The following is a 26,806-nucleotide window of genomic DNA, read 5'->3' as shown; positions in this document are numbered from 1 at the left end:
CCTGGTAAAACTCGGTAAGAACTGAGAGTCTGCGGTACTTGCACCAAGATCCATCCACTCTCTCCTGACTCCCAGCTCAGCCAGACAGAAGCGCCACTCCAGATGAGCACAGCTCAGAACACAGGCTCCCTGTCCCTGTCAACCGCCAGTCAGTGGGCTAGCTTCTTACAAAGAGCACAACACCAGCATGTCCCCTCCTGGCTACAGCTACCTGCTGCAAAGGTGAAGGCACCGGCAAGGACAGCTGGGGGGGGGGGGGGCCTTTTTATGCCCAGCCCCCAACTTGTGGAATGGAAACTCCCTTGAGTACAGTGCCACCAGGGCTACTAGGGTCCTGAGTGCCACTGCCCTGACTCAAACGGCTACCATGCACCGGCAGAGCCAAGCCAAGAAAAATCGAGGCCGCTGTCCCTCCCCCAAGGGCTCAATTCCTAAGCAGAGTACCACTTAGAAAAGCACACCACTGTCACCAGCGCCAGAGCTGTGACTCATACTTTTGCCTTGGGGTGGAGGTGAGAGGAACAGATGGGAATATGCAGAGTTCCGGACCTCTTCCTAAAGGAACTGACTTTATTTGTAACAGACTGAGGAGAATGAGAAGTCCAAGCCAAAGGGCGCTTTTAAAAACAGTGGAGGCTAGGTGAAAGGCAACCAGGAGGAGATCAGTAGATTTACTGGAGATACACAGGTTAAACTGCGGGCCCCTACTCTGTCTCAGAGAACCAAGGAAATTGCTGAAAGTGGTTCTCCTGGGGTCAGAAACAATCTCAAAAATAGACCTCAGGAAGTGTCTCTTCAAAGAAGCCTGAATTTCACTGGATCAGTTGGTGAAGCAATCTACGCCCCAGGGCACTTCTGAGAACAGGAAAGCAATGCAGGTAGCAATCAGTGGAGGTTAACAGTTAGACAAAGCTATAGACAAAGCTAGAAAAAGATAATCAAAGAGTCCTGCCAAAACCAGGGATCCCAGAGTGACCGTGGGCATGCCTGAGGAGCAGCAGCAGATTTCCATCCACCCTGCTGGGGAGGCAGTGAGAGACTGGGAGGTCACTAAATTAATTCAGTCAGGCACAAAACAATGATGGGGCTTGCAGGACCAGTAACCAGAGTTCCTACAACATATGATCAAAAACAAGTCCAGTTTCCAACAAAATAATATGAGAACTGTAAAGCGACAAGAAAGAATGGCCTATACGCCAGGAAAGAAGCCGGCAACCACCTACAAAAGTGACCAGATGTCAGATTTAACAAAAACATCCAAGTTTTATAAATACGTTCAGAGAACTAAATAAAACCTTGATTGAAGTGGTAAAGGAAGGCATGATGACAATGTCAAAACAAAGAATATCAATAAAGGGATAAAGATTATTTCTAGACCAGAAGGAAATCCTGGAGTTTGAAAGCCGGGTAACTAAAATGAGAAATCACTAGAGGAACTAAAAGTATATCTGGGGGCGCCTGGGTGGCGCAGTCGGTTAAGCGTCCGACTTCAGCCAGGTCACGATCTCGCGCTCCGCGAGTTCGAGCCCCGCGTCAGGCTCTGGGCTGATGGCTCGGAGCCTGGAGCCTGCTTCCGATTCTGTGTTTCCCTCTCTCTCTGCCCCTCCCCCGTTCATGCTCTGTCGCTCTCTGTCCCAAAAATAAATAAACGTTGAAAAAAATTAAAAAAAAATAAATAAATAAAAATAAAAGTATATCTGAACTGGTCAAAGAAATTAATGAAACTTGCAGATCAACAGAGATTACACAATCCAAAAAACCGACTGAAAGAAAGAATGGAGAGAAACGAAGACAGCCTTAGAGAAATGGGAAATATCACTGAGCACACCAACATGTGCACAATACAAGTAGCAGGAGAGGAAAGGAGCAGAAAAAATATCTGAAGAAACCATGGCTGAAATTTATTTAAAAACATTAATTTATACATCCAGGAAGCTTAACTATAACAAGATAAACACAGAGATCCATAATTAGACATTACTATGGTAAAAATGCTGAAAGCCAAAAAGGAGAAAATCTTAGGGGGTCTGGGTGGCTCAGTCAATTGAGCATCGACTCTAGATTTCGGTTCAGTCGTGGGATAGAGCCTTGCACTGCCCCCCCCCCGCCCCACCCCCAAGCTGTGTGTGGAGCTTGCTTGGAATTCTCTCTCTCCCTCTCTCTGTCTGGCCCTCCCCTGCTCACTCGCACATGTGAGTTATTTAAAAACATAGAATAGAATAGAATAGAATAGAATAGAATAGAATAGAATAGAATAGAATAGAATAGAATAGGAGTAGGGATGCCTCTGCCTTTAAAAAATAAAGACATCATTACTTCAATATTCCACTTTCAAAAACAGACCAATTAGGTGGAGATCAACAAGCAACTAGGTGACACTATAATAACCAATTGGACCTGAAAGACATCTATATATAACACCCGAGCCAGCAACAGTAGAATATACATTCTTCTCAAAGAAAGATCTCCAGGATACATCTAATGAAGGTAAAACCTAAGACATAACTTCAATAATTCATTTAAAGGGAAAAACAGCAGTGTCTGGCTGGCTCAGTCAGTAGAGTGACTCTTGATCTCAGGGTCATGAGTTCAAGCCCCACATTGGGTATGGAGCCTACTTAAAATACAAACATAAAGTAAAATAAAATAAAAATAAAAATTATATAAAGTATGTTCTCCGATCACAATGAACGAGAAATAACAAAAAAGAAATTCTGGAAACTCACAAATCAGTAGAAATTAAACAAAACACTTCTACATAACCAATGAGTCCCAGAACAAATCAAAACTTATGGGTAGCACCTAAACCATACTTAGAGGGAAATTTCTAACTGCAAATGACCATCCGAACAAGAAGACGTCAAATCAATAAACTAACCTGCTACACCTTAAAATACTAGAAAAAGAGAGGAAATTAAACTTAAAGCAAGCAGAAAAAAATAATAAAATTAGAGAAGTTAAACAGATATAACAGGAACAGGTCAGTAGACTCAAAGGCTGGTTCTTTAAAAAGATCAACAAAATTAACTTAGCTCGACTGTCCAAGAAAAGAGAGAAGACTCAAATTATTACAATCAGGAAAGAAAGAAGGACCTCACTGCTGATCTTAAAGAAACAAAAAGGGATATAAAGGAATACCAACACCAGCTGTCTGCCACTCAGATAACCCACATGAAGATGACAGATTCCTATAAAACTATAAACTATGGGGCTGCCCAGGTGGCTCAGTCAATTAAGTGTCAACTCGATTTCGGCTCAGGTTGTGATCTTACAGTTTGTGAGTTCAAGCCCCACGTCCAGCTCTGCACCGACAGCACAGAGCCTGCTGGGGATTCTCTCTCTTTCCCTCTCTCTCTCTCTCTGCCCACCCCTACCCCCCACCCCACTTGCACTCTTTCTTTCTCAGAATAAACTTAAATAAAAAGATTGTAAAGATGCAAACTACCAAAAACTTAAGAACAAACAGACAAGCTAAATAGACCTGTTAAGAAGCAAATATATAGAATTAGTAATCAAACAACTATCCACAAAAAAAAAACCCTAGGCCAAATGGTTTAACTGCCGAATTCTACAGAACATTTAAAGAAGTAATACCACTTCTTCACAAACTCTCCCAGAGTACAGAAGAGGAAACATTTCTCAACTCATTTTTCAGGGCCAGTATTGCTCGACATCATTAGTCATCAGAGAAATGCAAACCAAAACCACAATGAGATATCATGTCACACCTACAAGAATGGCTATAATCAAAAAGTGAGATAATAAGGATTAATGAGGATGTGGAGATATGTGAATCCCCATATACTGCTGGTGGTAATGGAAAATGGTGCAGCCACTTTGGAAAATAGTCTGGTAGTTCCACAAACCATCAAATTTAGTTCTCTTATGACCCAGCAATTCCACTCCTAGGTATATACAACTACATAAAAGCTCGTCCGTGAATATTGATTTATAGCAGCAATACTCACAACAGCCAAAAGATAGAAACCTCTCAAATGTCCATCAACTGATGAATACAAATGTAGGATGTCCATACCATGGAATATTATTCAACCATAAAAAGGAATGAAGTACTGAGCCGTACTACAGTGTAAGTGAACCTTGAAACCATTACGCTAATTGAACAAAGTCAGTCACAAAAGAACGTAGATTATATGATTCATTTCAAATGTCTAGAACAGGCAAACCTATAAAGAGAGAAAGTAAGTTAGGGGTAACTTTGGGCTGGGAGAATAGGGAGTAGGGTGTGACCGCCAAAGGATTTTTGGAGGAGGGGCCTAGGGTGGTATTGAAAATGTTAAAGTCCACTGTGGTAATGGTTGCACTTATCTGTGAATATTCTAAAACTACTGAATTGTATACTTTGGTTTAATTATATGGTATGTGAGCTGTATCTCAATAAAACCATCTTTAAAAAACCTTTTTCAGGAGAGCCTTTAGCCATTCCTCATAACTGAATCTCAAATTCTTTATCTTCGTGCAGAATGTTGATCTATAAAATACTGGAAGATAACAAGCCAAAGCCAGACACACAACAGATACAGTCAGAGAAGTTAGAGATCTGGAGGTTACCCATGACTTTTCTTCCCCCTCAGACCCACCTTCTTATCAGTCACCATATTCTATGATGTGGCCTCCAAGCCCTGAAGACACAGACATATGGGTTCTAATACAGGGCTCTGCTCTCGCTCCTGAACATTTTTACTCTTTGGTAAAACACAGGTATCCACACCTAAGCTTTTAAGTGTGGCTGTAAAGATGAAATGAGGTAACATATGGAGAGCTGTTGTCCAGTGCTTGACACAAAGCAAGCACTCAATAATCAGTGCTATCTTCAATTCCTCCTTTCCAATCCCATTATCGCCACCTTCTCCTTCTGGACTGCTCCATCAGCCCCTTGCAATCACTCTGCTGACCTCGTTTTGCTCCTTCCAAATTCATCTTCCATTTAGATTTGTTCCTGCACATCTGACAGTGCTATTTCCTAGCTGAAAACACTCGAGTGGCCCACTCTGTTTTACACACCTTTAAGTCCTGGTTCTCTAAAAGAGTATATACAAGCCATGGTGACCCAGACCCTGCCCATGCTTCTCTCATACCTCACTCTCCAACAACAGTAACCACTTTCAAATTCCCCCCGAAGTACCACAGTGTTTCTGAACTTCATTCCTCTGCTCACCCCAGGTCTTCTCTCTCAAAAACCCCCTCCATTCTCCAAACTGCCTGTTGGGCTTTTCCTTTTTTTTTTTTTTTTTTTAATTTTCCCTCACTAATACCTCAGTTTAAGAGTTATCATTTTGTAGCAAGTCTTTCCCAACTTCCCACGTAGACAGGGGCTCTCACATTTTAGTAAGCATCAGAACTCCTGGAGGCTTTGTTTGAACATAGATTGCTGCATCCCACCCCAAGAGGTTCTGGAGTGGGTCTCCTGAGTATCTGCATTCCTAACAAATTCCCAGGGGCTCATACTCTGAGAACTGCTGCCTGATGCCATCTCTCTCATTACACTCACCGCTCTGTATTCGAGTGTCCCATTCCTATGTCTTTCTCCTGTGAACCCCTGAAGACAGGACACACTAAACCACACTGCTAACCACAGACCCCGTGTAAAGTTATGTGGGCCCTGCCACAAAGCTGTCCCTCTCTCCCAATTACTCTCACTCCATCACTCGTGCCACAACTTTATGGTCACCAAAGGCTTCCTCTCTAGGAGCCTCCCCAGATCTCCCTTTGTGCCTCATTTCCAGAAGGTCACCAAGTCTTGCTGGCTGCTATTAAGGGGGTGGGGGGTGGGGGGGAGGAGATGGGAAGAGAATCCTAAGCAGTATCCATGCTCAGCACAGAGCCTGACACAGGGCTTGATCCTACGGCCCTGAAATCATGACCTGAGCCGAAATCAAGAGTTAGACGCTCAACCAACTGAGCCACCAAGGCGCCCCTAGAGCCTGTGACTTTTGATCTTGGGGTGGCGAGTTCAGGCCCCACACTGGGCATGAAGCTTACTTAGGGGAAAAACAAAGGAAGCCACAGTGGTAATATTCAGAGTAAAGAAAGCACACTGCGCCACTGCTCCTGCCGCTGCTGGCATCCACCTCCCAACACCGGCGAGCAGCGTGTGTGGTGGGCGTCTGGGCTTCACCTTCATTTGCGCCAGCTGCTGCTGCTGCTGTTGCTGCTGCAGCCTCCGGAGGGCCTCTTGCTGCTGCTGCCTCTGGCGCATTAACTCCTTCTGCCTCTGCAGCTCCAGCTCCTTCCTCTTCCGCTCCTCCTCTTCATGCCGGAGTCGGGCCGCCTCCTCTTCCATTCTCAGCCGGTTCTCCTCTAATCGACGCTGGGCTTCTTCTTCTTCCCGGGCCCATTTTGCAGCCTCCTCCTCCTTCCCAGAAAGAAAAATAAAAGAGAATAAAATTTGTTAAAAAAAAAAAAAAAAAAGTCTGAATCACTTTTGAAGGCTTATAGATACACCAGAAAAATCAGGAACTTTGTTTATGATGATGTAAGACGGAAGATTTCTTTTAAAATCTATTTACAATAGCCACAAAAGCCTAGAATGCTCACAGGATAAAATTATAATTTATTTGGGGCGCCTGGGTGGCTCAGTCAGTTAAGCGTCCGACTTCAGCTCAGGTCATGATCTCACGGTCCGTGAGTTCAAGCCCCGCGCTGGGCTCTGTGCTGACAGCTCAGAGCCTGGAGCCCATTTCAGATTCTGCGTCTCCCTCTCTCTCTGCCCCTCCCCTGTTCATGCTCTGTCTCTCTCTGTCTCAAAAATAAATAAACATTAAAAAAAATTAAAAAAAAATTATAATTTATTTGCTAATTTCGCCATAAAAGAAATGTCACTTTGACCATTTGTAGTAAGTACTGATCTGAGAGATCACCCGCCGACTGTAGCAAAGCTTCTGGCAACTGTTCCTCCGTTAAGGCAGAGTTAGCTTTTCAGGATGCTGAGTTTGAAAACCTACCAGGACCTTGCAAGGACAGATTACCAGGAAAGCCTCACCCAGTTGTGGAACCAGAGCAACCTTACAAGATCATTTAAATTCCATCCCCGATTCACACCTCTGGAGGTCCCACAGGTCCTTTGGAACATCTCTCCTTGACCTATTGTCCCTCCCTCTACTACTCTGTCCTGTACCTTGGCTCATTTTCCTTCTGCTTCCCTTCTTCAAAGCCATTCCACTATGCCCTCTGGAACGCTCCTCACCTTCCTCCACAGAGTCTGCTTACTGTGCCTACAATGCTGGTTTTTCCTGATAGCACATTCCCCTTCATTTTCCAAAACTGAAGGCAGATGTCAACTACTCTATGAATGACTTCCCTAGTCTTTAGGAGGCAGACTTCCCCTCTGCCTTTTTTCTTTCCTTTTTTTTTTTTTTTTTTTTTAAAAATAGCCTTCACATCCAGTGTGGAGCCCAAGGCAAGACTTGAACTCACGACTCTGAGATCAAGACCTGAGCTGAGATCAAGACTTAGACACTTAACCAACTGAACCACCCAGACACCTCCCTGCTCCCCCACCTTTTCATGATCTCCAATTATACCCTGTCCTCCTGTTTGCTCCTATACCACCTGTGTCAACAATTATTTCTACCTATCCAACAACCATTCCTTTTAGGTGTCTTCCTTATAGACAGAGCCTCTATGTCACCTCAGAGGTCCAAAATGCCAGATTTTGCTTCCAATGTAACTAGAATCATGTGATATGATTTAGGCCAAAGGGATGCCTGCTGGAAGGCTTCTAGAGAAGATATTCTTCTGAAACAAAAGAAGCACAAGAGAAGGGCCATTCCCTTACAGGCTTTCCAAGGATATGGTATACAAAACGCCTAATCAGGACATGAAAAATCTAAAGTTAAAAGTCAACCCACCTAAAAAACAGAGCAGAAGTCTGCAAAGGACGCGGATCCTTAATGACACCTCTGAGTTACTCAAGTCGTAACTGCCTTACTTGACATGTGATCTGTTGTTTAAACTATTTTAATGGGTGATGGGCATTGAGGAGGGCACCTGTTGGGATGAGCACTGGGTGTTGTATGGAAACCAATTTGATAACAAATTATATTTAATAATAAAAAAAAACCAACTATTTTTAGGTGAATACTTTGGTGTTGCAGCTGATGTATCCTAACTGTGGCATTTATTTCTTGTACAATCATCACCAACATAGCCTGTGAACTTCTGAGGACAGAAACAATTTCTTTAAAAGTTTCACATTCTACCAGAGAAACATGCCCAGTAAGCGGCATATAGTACCTCAACCAAACATGTTAACTGTTAAATGAATAAACCAAATGACAAATCAATACACAATGTACCCTTGAGGCTCTCTACCTCTAATTGTATTTAGGTTGTTCAAAGAGCTTCAATCCAGAATTTAGCCAAAAGCAGGTTATCTCCAGCTTGCGTCAATCTACACCTAGAAGTGTGGATTGCCCATAGTAATTTCCTTCCAGAGAGTATAGTACGTGGGGACAAGAGTAACTTTACAGCGGAGAAAACAAACAAGCATGGCCGCAGCCAGGTGACCAAGGTCTACACCAGTGGTCATTAGTCATGTTGATAATATGCACCCTTGATAGAGGATGATGAAAATGGCACTTTGCCTTTGTGTGATCTACTTTACAAATACCCATAACCTCAGTTTAATTGTGAGAAAAACGTCAGATAAATTCCAATAGAGGGTTAACCTAATACTGACCATTAATTATTCCTTAAAACTGTCAAGTCATCAAAAACAAGGAAAGCCTGAAAAACTGTCACAGTGAAGAAGCAGCTAAGGAGACAACTAAATGTACTATTTTGGATTTGGGATCTGGGAACAGAAAAAGAACACTGGGAGGAAACTGAGGAAATGTGAAAAAACCATAGACTTTAGTTTAAAATAATGGATCTGGGGCGCCTGGGTGGCGCAGTCGGTTAAGCGTCCGACTTCAGCCAGGTCACAATCTCGCGGTCCGTGAGTTCGAGCCCCGCGTCGGGCTCTGGGCTGATGGCTCAGAGCCTGGAGCCCGTTTCCGATTCTGTGTCTCCCTCTCTCTCTGCCCCTCCCCCGTCCATGCTCTGTCTCTCTCTGTCCCAAAAATAAATAAACGTTGAAAAAAATAAATAAATAATAAAATAATGGATCAACATTGGTTTACTGTTGACAAATGTACTGTACTAATGTAAGATAATACTAGAAGAAGCCATATTATCAACCGAACGTTTTTGAAAATCTAATTAATACTGTTCTAAAAATAAAGTCTCCTAAATTAAAAAAAAAAACAAAAAAAACAAAGTTCTTAAACATTAAAAGGAAATGCTTTAGGTGTTCTGGCTGGCTGCAGAGGCAGAATGGCCTGGCTGGCCTGGGACTGGATAGTGGTGACTGCTCATAGCCTGTGAAAATACCACGCAGCACTGAACAGTGCACTTTAAAAAACTGCAGAGCACCCTCAAGCAGAAGCAGTGAACTTGCAGATCTCACAGCTGGTATTTTAAAGGCCTTTAGATTTCTGTCCAGTACTCTGAGGGTTTCTTGGTTCTTTGATATTTCATTCAGCTTTTATAATTACACGTGGAACAGTCATTATAAAAGTAGTAAGAGTTAGGTCTCACGGTAATTTTAAGTCAACAGGCCATCCTCGCATCCAAACACTTTCTAATCACAAACCCCTAGCTTCAAAGAAGCAATGAGAAGAGCAAGCCAGGTGTCACCTGCTTGCGTAACAACTCCTCCTGCTTCCGCCTTTCCTCCTCTTCTCTCCTCCGCTCTTCCAGTCTCCTAAGAGCTTCTTCTTGCTGTTGTCTTTCTTCCTCTTCTCGCTGTCGCCTTAATGCAATTTCTTGCTCCCTTTGACGTCGCAGAGCTTCTTCCTAAATTTAAAAAAAAAAAAAAAAAAAAAAAAAAAAGGTGTGTGGGGGGGAGGGAGGACAAGGGAGGGAGGGAGAGAGAGAAAGAGAGAGAAAAACTCTGGATCTCAATATATCCCATTATAATTTGAAAAGAAATAGACTATGTGCTAAGGTTCTTTAACAGTAAATATAAAAAGGATATAATCAGGATCTAGAGTAAAAAGTAAGTATGTGAGTTAGGAGACAGACATATCAACCATTAAAATAATTTGTATTTGAAGTATTAGTAGTTACACAGCACTATAATGAGAGTCTACCCTGGGTTCTACATTAGCTACATCATTTACTGATTAACCCCAGAAAGGGCCACATGAGGCCTCACACTTTGGCTTCTCTGCTGGTACCATTAGTCCTCCTTTTATCTATCAATCAATCAATCAATCAACCGGGAACCTAGAACACAGATCAAATCACCATAGCAATCCAAAATGCCTGGTGTCGTAGGAATAAGTTCTCTAGTCAGAAGTACTGAGTAAAGCCATGTATTCTAGAACTTATTCTGAAGAACAAAGTCGCAAGTACACAGAAAAGGGTCTCATCGTCAAAATAATTTAGGAAATACTGAGCAACACAGGATTCAACTGATTTCTTTACTGCAATACTTCTTAGAGCCCTTACAAGCTAGTGTAGAATGTAACTCTAAGAAGTATTAGTAGTTCAAATCTAATTTCAGCATGGACCTTTTTGTTTTTCACAGAGTACTTCTTGGGGCCAACAATGGGATGAAATGTGAGATAACACTGCACTTAGGAGCTATTTCAGAGTGGATTCTTTCAACTGGGATAAGTAAAAAATCCCAACAGAGAAACAGGTCGAGCAAATGAAAAGAGAATTCACAAAAAAAGATACATAAGTGGTTAAAATACATGAAAGCCATTCGACACTGGTCATAAATACTTAAGTCGAGCTTCCCATTGAGTGTGGAGCCTGCTTAAGATTTTCTCTCTCTCCCTCTCTCTGCCCCTCTCCCCTGCTCTCTCTCTCTAATAAGTAAATAAAAAGAAACAAATAAATAAATAAATAAGCAAGGACTTAGTTACTTCTGAAATCTAACTGAAAATATTAAAAAAAAAAAAAAAAAAGCAACTCCAGATCTACCCGGACTGAAACTAGCAGCAGGGGCTGCTAGCGGGTAACAGACATTTATTCTAAAGGAAGTGACTCTCCTAAATTTCTAATCTCGATCCTGCTGTTAACTCCTTCCCAACTTCAAAAGACCGTCTCCGAGAACCATGAATCTGGTTTAGGGCTAATGCTGGGGTCAGCGCTCTCCAAGGTATACCTGTTTCCTTCGGGCGAGCTCTTCCTCTTCCCGCCTCTTCCTTTCTTCCTCCTGCTGCCTCCGAAGGATTTCCTCCTGTTGTCTCCGGAGTTCTTCTTGCCTCTTTCGCTCCTCCTCTTCCCGTTTTGCCCTCATTTCTGCCTCTCTTCTCTCCTGTTCTAGCTGTGATGACATGAAAATACTCTTAGAAACTTAAAGCCAAGCACAGAAACACTCCAACATGACTGACCACTGCCATTAAGAGAAACTGGAAGGTGCAGACACTACACCACTCACAGGTGCCTGTACTGCAGCTGAGTGATGAAACCAGCTCTGTAAGAACTAAGCTCTGGGGGCACCTGGGTGGCCCAGTTGATTAAGCGTCTGACTCTTGATCTTGGCTAAGGTCATGATCTCATGGCTTCATGAGTTTGAGCCCCACAGCGGGCTCTGTGCTGACAGCACAGAGCCTGCTTACGATATTCTCATTCTCATAGTCTCTCTCTCTCTCCTCCCCCTCTCCCACTCGTGCTCTCTCTCTCTCTGAAAAAATAAACTTCAAAAACGAAAAACGAGAACTAAGCTCTGATATGTCCCAATAAGCAGAACAGTGTTCTGCTCTTCTAAATTGAATGCACTCTCCCTGACATTTACCTGCCTCCTCGCTCCACACTACCATACCTGATCTTCTAGGGATGGGTGAAAGTGGCCAATACAAGAGTCACGTCAGAATTCTTTTGGGGCAGCACCTCTTTGCTCATCTCTAACAAAGGATTTTCTGACTGAAGATCTACTGATTTTCTTCACATCTACTGAAGATTTTCTGACTGAAGTGTCTACACTGTTAGGCTTCAACAGCAATGTTATAAAGCTGGTAGCATGAATCATAGAGTTCTTTAAAATTTGAAGAACTACCACTTAACAAATTCTATCATTTACGGTTCTGAGATACCAGCTCAACCCAGACCCTAGTCTCCAAGCCCAGCCCACGGCCACACGTACATTTCAGGCCTTCACCTCCTTTTTTTTTTTTTTTTTTTTTTTTTTTTAAGAGGCAGCAGGCAAGCACATGCATGAGCAGGGGACAGGGACAGAGGGAGGAAGGGAGGGAAAGAGAGAATGAATGAATGAATGTATTTCAAGCAGGATCCTCACTGTCAGCACACAGCCCAATGCAGGGCTTGATCTCATGACCTGAGCCAAAACCAAGAGTCAGATGCTCAACTGACTGGGCCACTCAGGCGCCCCTGAGCCTTCACTCTCTCAACCACATTTCTAAGAGTCCCTTACTTGTCTTCCCAGCATACAGTTTTGCCCACATTCCCCAGCACAACATCTTAAGCTCCACCAAAAAAAAAAAAAAAAAAAAAAAAATCACTCCCGGGCTTACATTTAACATCATCCTTCACCCTGAAAATAAATCCTTACTCTCTAACATGACATGTGTAAGGGCACTCGTGACTGGCCTGCCTCATCTTAGCCTTCTCATCATGTATCCCTCAGACACACCATGGCTCCAAGCCAAACCAAATTATTTAGCTGCTTCCTGAACCAGTATGTTCTCAGGCATTTCTGAGCCATTACAGGAATTATTTCTTTCAAGTGGGTTAAATTCTACTATTCTTCAACTGAAAATTAGTGTATGTATTTCTGTCCATCAGCAGTGTCACCCAATTCATGATGCCCACCTAAGTGGGTGAGAGTAGGTAGTATTTTGTAACTGTGTTACTTGCCTGATTGTCATTGCCCTCGCTCCTTCAACACACATACCCCAGACACAAAAGACTGCAAATTCCTATCCTTTATCCCATGTGTTCCCACCACAAAGCACTACAGTACTAGAAAACTCTCAAGAATTATTTGAATTATGGTCTCTCACTTGTTTATGGAGACAGACTCTGACCATGAACCCTTTCTACATTCTGGGCACTCTAAGGACTATCACTACTGCAGAGGATAAGAACACATTAAGTATAAAATAGGAACGAGATTTTCCCTGAGGAATGAGAACCCAAAAGTCATTACAATGACGTAAGTGTTGATAAGACATCCTCAGCTGGCAAGATTCCTTGCTCCTCCAGAAAATGTGAATGGAACATAGAATCTAATGTTAATGTTGGAACTTTTCAGCCACATGTCTGGAGACACTAAGAAATATAAACTAACATCACTATAAAGATTCGGTGTGGGAATTCAAGCCATAAATCAAGGGTCTAATAAGAACGCAGTGTATATTTTCTTAGGTTTTAGTATTTGTAACAGGTGTTTACACCATGAATAATGTAATTAAAGTATCCATATAATCATAATCATAAATGTGTTAACCAACCAATTTTAATTGATTTAATTTAAACTTGCTAATTTTAATTGTTTGAGGTCTTTTCTGGGAGAAAAGGGAATAATAAGGTTAGAATACGAAAGTGCTTATAACAGGTAAGTACAGTAAACTAACAGGGCAAAGCCTAAGTGGCCAGAGAGACAGAGATGTCAGTAAACAAACCCCTGTGTCTGACAGCTGGAAAGCATGCTTTATTACAGAAGAATAAGGTTCAGACCTTTGCAGCTTTGGCCTTCTCCATCTGCTGAAGCTGTTCAAGGGCAGGTCCTGGAGTCGTGGTGTCAAGGGGAAGATCCCATACACTACCACTTTCCCAAACTGTAAGACAACAAGGGTTAAAATGAGGAATATCAGAGCTTATGTACATGGTCACATCTCCACAAGCATAACGAAAAAAGCTATTTCCCTGTCCCTGAATAAGCTCCATCATACAAATCTGGGCTGCTTTTAGGTAGACTGAACTGCATATGGGCTCTGGTTTAAATCAGTATTCTTCAACACATCTGGAAGAAAAGAAATTACCAGGCATGTACTGGGAAACTAATTTCATCCTCAAAAACCCTACTTCTGTTCACACACCCCATTTTTACTGATGAACATGCTAAGGGTTGGGGGTAGTTCTGTAACATTCCCAAGGACACATACCATGCACATGGCCATGCCAGGATTTAAATCCCAGTGCATTAGACCCTAAAGCCCACAGTATTTCCAGTAGCCATACAACCTCTTATCGCAAACCAAGAGGAGTGGGGTCAAGAGAGGTATGTAACTGTGAAACTGGAGAGAACTGAGTAGTTGCATGATACTGTGAATGTGTTCTATGCCACTGAATTGTTCATCTAAAAATGATTAATTTGGGGGCGCCTGGGTAGCTCAGTCTGTTAGGCGTCCAATGTGGGCTCAGGTCATGATCTCGCGGCTCATGAGTTTGAGCCCCACATCAGGCTCTGTCTGATAGCCTGGAACCTGCTTCAAATTCTGTGTCTCCCTTTCTCTCTGCCCCTCTCCTGCTCGTTCTCTCTCTCTGTCTTTCAAAAATAAATAAGCATTAAAAATTTTTTCTTGGGGCACCAAGGTGGCTCAGTCAGTTGAGCATCCGACTTTGGCTCAGGGCATGATCACTCAGTTTGTGGCTTCAAGCCCTGTGTCATGCTCTGTACTGACAGCTTAGAGCCTGGAGCCTGCTTCGGATTCTGTGTCTCCCCCTCTCTCTCTGCCCGTCCCCAGCTCATGCTGTCTGCCTATCTGTCTGTCTGTCTGTGTCTCTCTCTCTCTCTCAAAAATAAATAAACATCAAAAAAATTTTTTAATTTTCTTAAATCGTTAATTTTATGTTATATGAATTTCATGCCAAAGAGAAAGAGGTACAGCTGGAGGAAGGGAGGCCTCTGGAAAAGCTGGGCAAGTCTCACAAATCACAATGGGTCCTGCTGACCTGAAAGGCAGCACAGGGTCAAATGCAGAAGTAAACAAATAAAGTCTTCTGAGTCTGCTTTCCTACTGCCAGCAAAAGGTCCACGGACACCACTTTTCAGCATTCTCTATTCCCTACACTCCTATTTCTATACTATAAATTATTGTTTGTATAAAACCAATGGACAATTTTAAAGGGCCTTGACTGTATCATACCCAAAAAGAAACTGTTCAATAAGGTACTTAAAAATACGTCTCCCAACATTGGAGAATATTTTAACATCACAACTATAAATGACTACCAAAAAAAAATCAAGTACACAGAGCAGGAAAAGTTGATGATAATCAGTCCTTCTCCTGCTATAATCCCCAAGATCAATGTTAGTAAAAGAACTATAGCCTGAATAGCTCAATGGCTCTAAGAAAAATCCGCCAATCTTGTGAGTTTGAGCCCTGCATCAGGCTCTGTGCCGACAGCTCAGAGCCTAGAGCCTGCTTCAGATTCTATATGTGTGTGTGTCTCTCTCGGCCCTTCCCCACTTGTGCTCTTTCTCTAAAAAATAAACATTAAAAAAAGAAAGAAAGAAAAGAAAAATCTACCAATGCCCATGGTTCCTGAGAATTGTCAACATTAACTATAACCTCTTGTAAGGATTTGTCTACGGTTCACTCAAACTACCTACTTCTGCAGGTATCAGACATGAAAAACCAAAAGTGTTCCAGCAATATCAAGGCTTTAAACAACAAAAAAAAATCTCAGCCCCAAATTTCCTAATTTGATGTAAAAAGATCAGAGAATGAAATAGGGTGTTCACTTTAAAGCAAGCTTTCCTCGGGGTGCCTGGGTGGCTTAGTTGGTTAAGCGTCCGACTTAGGCTCAGATCATGATCTAATGGTTCGTGATTTTGAGCCCTGCATTGGGCTCTGTGCTAACAGCTCAGAGCCTGAAGCCTGCTTCATATTGTGTCTCCCTCTCTCTGTCCCTCCCCTGCTCGCGCGCGCACTCTCTCTCAAAATTAAACAAACATCAAAAATTTTTTCAATAAAATAAAGCAGGCTTTTCTCATCCCAAAACTTCTGGGTACCTGGAGTGTTAAGCTATGTATTAACCCTTCACTCAAAAGAAGAGACGTTTTTACTAAAGCTTTTTTTTTTCACTCTGGCAGAATAAATCAATCAAAATTTAAAACACTTTCCCACACCAATTAGAGCAACACAAAAAAGAGAGGCTAGCTCAAATTCATGAAATTTATCTACTAAAGACTTTTAGCAAATCTTTAACAGTATAGTTTCAACAGTATTTTCAGTCCTTTTCTGGGGTCTAATGAGACTCTTTGTTAATATTCAATATAAAATGGTTCAAAAATAAATAAAATGGTTCAAAAATGGACACATTTTTTAAAAATTGAATTACAAAGTAAGAGTCTAAATCCTTGGAGCTATACTAAAGGCGAATCTAAATTTTTACCTGTAGGCTGTGAGGCTGTTGGCTGAAGCTCCCAGATAGAACCAGTATCTGGCACTGACACAGACCTAGTTACTGAAGGAATGATGTTCTGATCAGATATTCTGCAAAAAGGAAATAAAAAAATTCACGTGTTCTTGTCATTTGCAAAAAAAAAAATAATAAAGAGAAATTTCTACATGATCTGTAGGTTTTCCAGGCAATATGGCCAGAAAACTCCTTCACTGTTTTAACTAAAATACAACACTACCAAAAAAGCATTTAGGAGAGGAACAAAGATAGAGGCACATTCATCCCACTTCTGGAGTCAAGGTGTTAACAAATGTTGATTTCTAAATAATGAATATACCAACTGTCTTGAAAAAAAAAAAAACACCCCAGAATAAAAAGCCAGTAGAAGTCATAGAGACAGCATGTTATAATGAAAAACCCACAGACCTTAAGTCAAAAGGCTTCATTTTTTTCTATCTCTGAAGTTTTCTGTGTATTATGTCAACCAAGTCCTTCAGCCTCCCAGGGTGTAAACTGGTACCTTAACCACCTACCTAACCTGTTTTCCCCACAAGATGGGTTATGACTCAAAAGAGAAATGTGAAAGGCTTTGGTTAAATTGGACAGTAAGGTTTTTAGGACAGTCAGCGATATACTTGAAGGAAATGCAAGTACTACACTGAATGATAATCTGAAATCTATAATAGAAATTTAAGGCTTCAAGCATAATTTCCTTTTCCTCAGACTTATCTTAGGGGCTTTTGGGTTCTGGAAAATTTTAACTCTGTGTGGCAATGTTCATATCTCTTTTGACATACCATGGGTGAAATGAGATTAAACTTCTAGACTATAATTTTTTTATTGCTGGTTCTATAAGAATATACTACTTCTCAAATGTTTTCTTTATTCCTTGGTTACTATTCCAAATTTATCCTCTATGAGTAAAGAGACTAAAAATGCTTCATTGACAGATTATTATTTTTAAAAACTATATCCTGTTTTTATACACAATACACAAAAATGTGTCGTGTGTGGGTATTTTGATATCAGAGTTCACACGATACCAAATTTCCTTTCTTCTCTTTAACACACACACACACACACACACACGTACGTGACCCATCATGGGGTGACCACCAACCTCATCTTCAGAGCCTGGAACTGTTGGAGAAGAAGTGCCAACTGTTGTTGCTGCTGCGAAGACAGGGCTGCTTTCTGTTGTTGAGCCAAAACCTGCGCATATTGTTGTCTTCAAAAAGTAAAATAAAGCATAACCTGTCTATCCACATTTAGTGCACTTTACTGAGACACTAAAAGACTAAAAGACACTAAAGACGCTAAAAGGCCAGTCCACCACCCCCCAAAAATACCATGAGAAAGAGCTATCAAGTATATTTTAACAACGCTTCATGGTAACGACAGTTACACAGAAAGTTGTCTACTTCATCCTAGAAAGAACTGAACTTATAGACAACATATATATCCTCAGGATGTCGTCTATAAGAGGATAGAAAAAAAAAATCACAAAATGTCAAAAACTGGCAAACTCTCTGAAAATAATAGCCTTTCATCAGAAACCAAGTGAAAAATAAACAGATTCAGGGAAACCGGGTGGCTTAGTTGGTTAAGCGTCTGACTTCAGCTCAGGTCATAATCTTGTGGTTTCTGGGTTTGAGCCCCATGTTGGGCTCTGTGCTGACAGCTCAAGGCCTGGAGCCTGCTTCGGATTCTGTGCCTCTCTCTCTCTGCCCCTCCCCAGCTCATGCTCTGTCTCTCATTCTCTCAAAACTGATTAAACGTTAAAAAAAAAACTTTTTTAATAAAACAGAGTCAAACTAATACCTATTTCCAAATGAAGCACCCTTTCCAAAACTAAAATCACTTGTATAAAAATTCTCAAAATTTATGTTTCAGCTTGGAAAATCTGGGTTTTTTTTCCCCCCACTAGATCAGAGGTAGACAATTTTTATCTGTAAAGAGCCAGACGGTAAATATTTTAAGTTTGTAGGCCATATGCAACTACTCAACTCTTCTGCTGTAGTGCAGAAGCAGCCACAGACAATATACAAATGGGTGTGGCTATGTTCCATTAAAACTCTGCTCATAAAAAGGTACCAAGCTGGTTTGCCAATCTTTGCACTAGATGACAGCAAATCTTACTTCCTCTACCAAAGGGACACACAATCTAAGTGAGTCTGCTATCATTCCACACCACTACTAACAGTAGAAATCTTTACTTCTTCCTGCCCTCTCATCTATGTTTTTTCTCTGTGACATTCACAGTTGAGCCAGCCATTTAGGAGGCGTTTGAGTCTTAAAATGCTTGTTGTTTCTTGCTTTAGAAGGCAAAGAGCTTGCAAGATTATAGTTATATGTCATTTTCTGCAAATTTATGGTAGGTAATAAGAAGATAAGACCAAACTCCAAATACATAGTGGTAACATGTCACTAGATGGGTAACTGAAGTATCCTATCAACTCTTAGTTCTCTGCTGTAGAAGGTGAAACTTAGGAAGTTCTACCTAAAGGCACTCTGAATTCTGCACTACCACCTACAGCATTACTGCTCTTACTGTATCAAGAACTGCTGGTACTGAAGGTGCTGCATCTGGTACAAGGCCGTGAGCTCCTGCTGCCTGGTCAGTCGTTCCTGGTCCAACTCTCCCTGGGAGCAAAGGGGTGGGAGAAGAAATACCACTGAATAAATTGCAAAGAGTCTAAAAGCCATTTACTACATATATCTGAGAGCAAACTGAATCTGAGATCTTCACATTACACTCCACCTTTCTGCCCAAAACGCTTAACTATTGCAAAAACTCAGCGTCTTTAAAAGCTGAACAGTGCCACCTAGCAGAAGAAGGTGGTATCTGCATTTTAAGAGATTCCCTGTAAGGAATTTCCCGTAAGGTAAGGGTCCTTACGTCAGAAGCTGTCCTCCCCTCCTACTTTTGAACCTAAATGTTGTACTGTACATACAGTCATTACTGTAACTAAAAAATGTATAATTTCCCAATGTTAAAAGTGATTCTTAAATTTGGGAATCCTGTAGAAATTAGAGAAATGGAACAAAACAGAAAGGAGTAAAATTATCTAAAGCTAAAAGGGAAAAAAAAGTTAAAAGGAAAGGTTACAGAATTTTATAATGGCTCATAATGAACAGGAAAAGCAATATAGAAGTAGGTCTTCTTAAGGACGCAGAGAAAATTTTAATTTAAACAAAATACGAAAAATCTTTGAAAACTAATTCTCCACCCCAAAATTAGGTGTTTCTATTGCTATTAATACATCATGAGTTAGAAAAAATAAGCTGTTGTTTAGTTTATATTTCAAATAACATGGCTGGAATTTAAATTTTGCAAAGTTAAAACTCGGAAAAATAAAATGTTATGTAAAATGTTATGTAAAATAAAAGAAATAATAAAAGCATAAGGGTAACACAGACTACGGTAAATCATTAGTGAACAGTTTACATCTTTATTGTGCACAGATCATGGTTTGAGATGAAACATTTGATACACAGTTTCTTGGGGGTAGAGATCATCTGAAATTCAGGGACATTTTTCTTTTCCACTATACACTGAAGATTGGAAGCTACACTAGGTTAATGTCAAATTTCTACATAAGGGGGCACCTGGCTGGCTCAGTCAGTACAGCATGTTAACTCTTGATCTTGGGGTCAAGAGTTCAAGCCCCACACTGGGTGTAGAGCTTACTTTTATTAAGGGGTGCCTGACTGGCTCAGTTGGTAGAGCATGCGACTCTTGGGGTTGTACGTTTGAGCCCCATGTTGAGTGTAGAGATTACCTAAAAATAAAATCTTTTAAAAAATAAAAATAAAATGTCTACATAAAAACCTACACTTCAAGGTATATTCATCATCCAGGTGAACTCTTATCAGGGCTATTCAGGGATTAGCAATCATAGCTGACAGAGACACAGCTTGCCATGGTTCTTCCTGTTAAGCAGTCTAATGGAGGCTCAGCCCCTGTAACTGGAAGTCAGGCAATGGGCAAGGGATGAACTTTCAAAAGTTCTGAGACATGCACGATAACTCATCCCAATTTCAGAGAATGGAAATAAAGTTCCAACTTGGTATATAAATTAAATGTTTATACAATAATACATAATACAATTTTCCCTTGTATTTACAACAGAAATGTCAGAAATAATTCCCCTCATCTAGGAATCTTCACTGTTCTCCAAATTACAGGAGGTCTCAACCCATCACGGACTGACATCAATTACTGGGTCAAGATCAACATTTACATGTGAAAGAAGAGGAGGGGAGGGGAGGGGAGGGAAGGGGAGGAGGGGAGAGAAGGGGGGGGAGGGGAGGGGAGGAACCGGAAAAGGAAAAGGAGGGAGTGAAAGGAAAGAAGAGAAAGGAAAGGGAATAGAGAGGGAGAGAAGGAGAAAGAAAGCAAGAAAGCAAGAAAGAAAAAAGTGCATGGCATAAAATATTATAATGGGTGCCTGGGTGGCTCAGTCAGTTAAGGGTCCAACTCTTGATCTCAGCTCAGGACGTGATCTCACGGTTTCATGAGTTCGAGCTCCACATCGGACTCTGTGGTAACAGTGCAGAGCCTGCTTGGGATTCTCTCTCTCCTCTCTCTCTGCCCCTCCCCCATATGCACTGTTTTTCTCTCTCTCTCTCTCTCTCTCTCAAAATAAACATTAAAAAATTTTTTAAATATTTTGTGAAGCTTATTGCACAAATATGTATATGTGTGTACAGTTATGAATATACATACAGTATATATGAATGTACAGAGGAGTGGTGTAAAACTTTTTTTTTTTTTTTTACTATGGGCTATGGCCAAATAAGTTTGACAGCTGCTATTCTCACCTATGAACTCCTCTGACCATAGAAGTTGTGCCCTATTTACCTTCATCTCATAAGAACCTACCACAAGGCCTAGCACAGGCCCTCAATATGCAGTTGATGAATAAATCAATGGTGAATGTTACTGCAGAAATGCAATGTTCACACTAAACGTTTTTAACTGTGGCCACTTCTGACTATGGCAGCCCCCTGACATCCCAACCTGGAGAAGGAAAAGTAAGGCAGATCCACAGCCCTCCCAAACGAACTCTATAGGAAGAGGCCCAGACGCAGCTACAGAGGAGTAAGAAGATCTGCCCTTCAAAGGCCTTCCAGTGCCAGTACACAACGAAGGTTACATTATGATCCAGTTTTTAGTTAACATACCAATAACTAACATTAAAAAAAGAAAAAGTCTTCAAAATATTCAAAGCACTGGAATTGTCTACTAGCAACATTTATTTGCTTTAAGGTAAACCTAAGACAGAAAATGTATGATTCTGAAAGCAAGAGGCAAACAGAGAGGCGGGAAGGAAAGGGGAGGAGAGGAGAATGTGCATTCTAACTAGAAGCAAAAAGAAACTCCAAAGAAGTCACCTAACTGAAGCATCTTGGATAAAAGTAAAAGCTCGGGGTTGGGGGGGGGGGGCGGCCTAGAGGGATCAGTTGGTTAAGGGTCCGACTCTGGGTGTCAGCTCAGGTCATGATCTCTACACTGCCAGCACAGAGCCTGCTTGGGATTCTCTCTCCCCCCCTCTCTGCCCCTCCCCAACTTGCGCACGCACGCACACACGCACACGTGAACTCAGTATCTCTCTCTCAAAATAAATAAACTTAAAAAAAAAAAAAAGGTAAAAGCTCTGAAGTGAGCTTAGAAAAGTAAGGAGCCAGAACATGTAGTAGCTGGTAGGCAAGTCAGGATAAGATGTTTTTTATTCTACACCTGCTGGAAAGCTACTGAAGGATTTTGTTTCTTTAGAATTTGGAGACCGGGGGCGGGGGGAGGGAGGAGGACACAGGTATTTGAGTTTTGAAAAGATCATTATGGACAGGTATGCAGTCTCCAATCAGACTGCCCACTGCCATTTCAATTACTTTCAAAGAACTACAGTTTCTTCCTCATTAGACACAGTATCTAGGTTGTGCTTACAAAGAGAAGCAAGTGTTTCTGCATCTAGCATGTGTTCTGAGTGACCTATACGGTACTTACCATATGAGGAGGGGGAGCTGGACCGGGAGAGAAGGGAACCCTTCCCCACATTTTCATGATATCACCAAGAGGTTGGAAGCTTTCATCACACGCTCTCTTCACCAATAAAGACATGGTAAAATAGCCCGCCTGAAACCATTCCGCCATCTCCTGATTATTGAAGGGACCTAGAATAGCACCATTTAAACAGAAGGGCAATAAAAATCCTTTAAGACTGAAGAGGAAAAAAATATTTCCTAAGTCTGATCCTCATCCAGAGGTACAACTTGTTTCAGGTAACACCTGTCAAATACTTGATACAATATTTTAATTCAATTTATCTCCAAAAGTGGTAAACAGGCTTCTAACTAATAAAATACAACAGAAATGATTTTGAAATAAAACTTATGTCTATATATCCCAAATTGTATGTGGGGTTTTAATTACTTTAAGGAGCATAACTGTCTCCATCTCACTCAATCTCTACAAATTCATTTCTCAGAAAAGTATAATAAAACTGAAAAATGTGTTGGTTAGACTTTGTATCACTTATGTATAAAGAATATAAACACGTAGGGCTAAATATGCTTTTTTCTAAATTTCACTTTCTGCCAGATTATTAAAGGTTAGGCAAAATATAAATAATCAAATTAAATCAAATTATGAGGCAGACTGGTGGCTTAGTCTGTTAAGTGTCTGACTTTGGCTCAGGTCATGATCTTGCAGTTTCTGAGTTCAAGCCCTGCATCAGGCTCTGTGCTGACAGCTCAGAGCTTGGAACCTACTTTGGATTCTGTGTCTCAATCTCCGTCTGTCTCTCTGCCCCTCCCTGCCACTCAAAAATAACCGAGCATTAAAAAACATTAAGATAGGGGCGCCTGGGTGGCTCAGTCGGTTGAGCGGCCGACTTCGGCTCAGGTCATGATCTCGCGGTCCGTGAGTTCGAGCCCCGTGTCGGGCCCTGTGCTGACAGCTCAGAGCCTGGAGCCTGTTTCAGATTCTGTGTCTCCCTCTCTCTGACCCTCCCCCGTTCATGCTCTGTCTCTCTCTGTCTCAAAAATAAATAAACGTTAAAAATAATTAAAAAAAAAAACATTAAGATAAATTATTTACGTAGGTATGACTAAATCTGGCTTAGGGTGGAGGGAGAGTAACATTCTCTACATGTTTTACAATTAAAAATCAAATATTTTATACATAAAATTAACAGATTCACGCTGATCAATAACAATTAATTAATTCATTCAGCAAATATTTACTAAATACCAATTACATGAGTCTAGGTAATGAGAATACAACAGTTAAATAAAACAAAAGCCTATAATGTCCACTTCCGGGAAGATGGAGTAGATCTACTTTTCCCTGTTCTTCCTGCTAAATACAACTAAAAACCCTAACGTTATATATACAAAGGAAACAAAAGAACACTCTGAACAGTAGAGAGAAGGCAGACTGGCCTTGGTGCCTGAGGAACCACATGGAGGTGAATTCCCTGACCTTTCATTTTACTTCATATATTCCAGAATGAAGAAACAACAAAAAACATGACCCAATATATACATCTGAAAACATGACCCAAGTACATGCTATCTACAAGAAAATCATTTCAAATATAACAATATAGGCAGGTCGAAAATAAAAGGATAGGAAAAGGTATATCATGCAAGCATTAATCAAATTTAAAAAAAAGCTAGAGTGGCTATATTAGTATTTGATAATGTAGACTTCAGAACAAAGAAAATTACCAGAGACAGAGAAGGATATTATATATTAATAAAGGGTCAATCCACCAGGAAGACACAGCAACGGTAAAAGCGTACGCACTGAACAAACCTGCAAAATATGTGAAGCAAAATCTAATAAAACTGAAAAGACAGAGAAATCTCCAGTAACAGCTGAAGGCTTCAACACCACTCTCTCAACAACTGACAGAACTAAACAGAAAACCAACAAGATTATAGAACTCAACAACACCATCAATAAGGTTCAACTGATATTTATAGAACACTCCAAAACAACAAAGTATACATTCTTTCAAGAACCCACAGAACATACAGCAAAACGAACTATATTCTGAGCCATAAATAAATCTCAATAAAATTTTAAAAGCTGAAATTAAATATGATGTGTTTCAACCACAATAAAATAAAGCTAGAAATCATTAACAGACAGGTAACAGGGAAATCTCCAAACCCTTGGAAACCACATAACACACTTCCAAATAATCCATGAGTAAAAGTGGAGGTCTCTTAGGGCAGCTGGTTGGCTCAGTCGGAGGAGCATACAACTCCTGATCTCAGGGTTGTAGAGATTACTTAAAAATAAATAAATATAGGGGCGCCTGGGTGGCTCAGTCGGTTAAGCGTCCGACTTCAACTCAGGTCACAATCTCACGGTCTGTGAGTTCGAGCCCCGCGTCGGGCCCTGTGCTGACAGCTCAGAGCCTGGAGCCTGCTTCAGATTCTATGTCTCCCTCTCTCTCTGACCCTCCCCCGTTCATGCTCTGTCTCTCTCTGTCTCAAAAATAAATAAACGTTAAAAAAATTAAAAAAAAAAAAAAAATATATATATATATATATATATTTAAAGTGGAGGTCTCAATGGGGCGCCTGGGTGGCGCAGTCGGTTAAGCGTCCGACTTCAGCCAGGTCACGATCTCGCGGTCCGTGAGTTCGAGCCCCGCGTCAGGCTCTGGGCTGATGGCTCGGAGCCTGGAGCCTGTTTCCGATTCTGTGTCTCCCTCTCTCTCTGCCCCTCCCCTGTTCATGCTCTGTTTCTCTCTGTCCCAAAAATAAAATAAAAACGTTGAAAAAAAAAATTTTTTTTTAAATAAAAAAAAAAATAAAGTGGAGGTCTCAAGAGGAATCACAAAAAAAAAATACACTGAACTGAACAGAAATAAAAATACTTGTATCAAAATTTGTGGTACACAGTTAAAGAAGGGCTGAAAGAGAAATTTACAGTCTTTATTATAGCTTACATTGGAAAAGAAAGTCTCAAATCAATAATATAAGCATCCACCTCAAGAACCTAGAAAAAGAAAAGCAAAATAAACCCTAAGAAAAAGGAAGGAAATAGTAAAGAGTAGAACTCAATGCAATTGAAAACAAAAAAGTGGGGGGAAAAATCAATGAAACAAAGTTAATTCTTTGAAAAGATCGGTAAAATTAAATCTCTAGCAAGACTGACAATGAGAAAAAGAGAAATGAACAAATTACGAACATCAGGAATAAATCACGGCCTATCACTACAGTACCTGCAAACATCAAAAAGATAGTAAGAGAATATTCTAAACAATTCTACACACAGAGATTTGACATCTTAGATGAAATGGACCAATTCGTCAAAAAACACAAACCACCAAAAATCAACCCTTACTAAATCAGTAATTTAAATAGCTCTGTAACTATTCGGGATACTGAATTTGTAATTTTAAAATTCCCAAAAAACAGGGCATCTGGCTGGCTCAGTCGGTAGAGCAAGCGACTCTCAATCTCGATGTCCTGAGTTCAAGCACCATATGTTGGGCATGGAGCCTATTTTAGAAAATAAATAAATAAAATTCCCTAAAAACAGGTACCCAGGTGGTTTCACTGGAGAATTCTCCAAAACATTTAAAGATGAATTAACACCAATTCTAAACAATCTTCCAGAAAATAGAAAAGGGAGTAACTCCCAGCTCATTTTATGAAGCTGATATTATTACCCTGATACTAAAAGCAGACAATGAGAACACCAAAAAAAAACCAAAAAAACTACAGAACAACATGTCTCATGAACAGAGACACAAAAATCCTTAACTAAACATTACCAAATAGGATGCAGCAATATATGAAAAGAATTACACACCATGACCAAATGGGGTTTACTCCAAGGATGCAAAGCTGGTTCAATATTCAAAATGCACTCAATTTAATCCGCCATCTTAAACTTACTAAAGAAGGAAAGCCACAGGACCATAGAAACAAATGCACAAAAAGGATGTGATAAAATCCAATACCCAATCATGATAAAAACTCTCAAACAATAAGGTACTTCCTCAACTTCATAAAGAGCATCGATAAGGGTGCTGAGTCAGTGAGAGGAGCCTGCTGCTCTTGATCTCAGGGTCATGCATTTGAGCCCCATGGTGGTGTAGAAATTACTTAAAAATAAATAAATAAATAAATAAATAAATAAATAAATAAATAAACAAACAAACAAACAAACAAACATCTATAAAAACCAAGCAGCTGGGGCACCTGGGTGGCTCAGTTAGGCGACCGACTTCGGCTCAGGTCATGATCTCGCAGTTTGTGAGTTCGAGCCCCGCATCGGGCTCTGTGCTGACAGCTCGAACCTAGAGCCTACTTCAGATTCTGTTCAGATTCTGTTCTCCCCTTCTCTCTACCCCTCTCCTGCTCATGCTCTGTGTCTCTCTGTCTTTCAATA

The 26,806-nt window shown here is 40.8% G+C and overlaps 1 protein-coding gene across 5 annotated transcripts in view; it reads right to left on the bottom strand.

Moving 5' to 3' along the window:
- GIGYF2 (GRB10 interacting GYF protein 2) overlaps positions 1-26,806 on the bottom strand; it is a 146,500-nt gene that overhangs the window by 18,290 nt on the left and 101,404 nt on the right. For all 5 annotated transcript variants that reach the window (XM_030327408.2, XM_030327406.1, XM_030327407.1 and 2 more), the window contains 8 exons: positions 22,397-22,563; positions 18,938-19,029; positions 17,507-17,614; positions 16,378-16,478; positions 13,714-13,814; positions 11,180-11,341; positions 9,700-9,858; positions 6,140-6,376 (listed from right to left, as the gene is read on the bottom strand). In XM_030327408.2, the coding sequence (XP_030183268.1) occupies positions 6,140-6,376; positions 9,700-9,858; positions 11,180-11,341; positions 13,714-13,814; positions 16,378-16,478; positions 17,507-17,614; positions 18,938-19,029; positions 22,397-22,563 (1,127 nt within the window). The remainder of the gene's footprint in view (positions 1-6,139; positions 6,377-9,699; positions 9,859-11,179; positions 11,342-13,713; positions 13,815-16,377; positions 16,479-17,506; positions 17,615-18,937; positions 19,030-22,396; positions 22,564-26,806) is intronic.

The sequence above is a fragment of the Lynx canadensis genome, chromosome C1 (assembly GCF_007474595.2).
Source record: "Lynx canadensis isolate LIC74 chromosome C1, mLynCan4.pri.v2, whole genome shotgun sequence".
Taxonomy (NCBI): domain Eukaryota; kingdom Metazoa; phylum Chordata; class Mammalia; order Carnivora; family Felidae; genus Lynx; species Lynx canadensis.
Note: the sequence above shows the minus strand (reverse complement) of the source record. Positions and strands in the feature narration are given on the sequence as shown.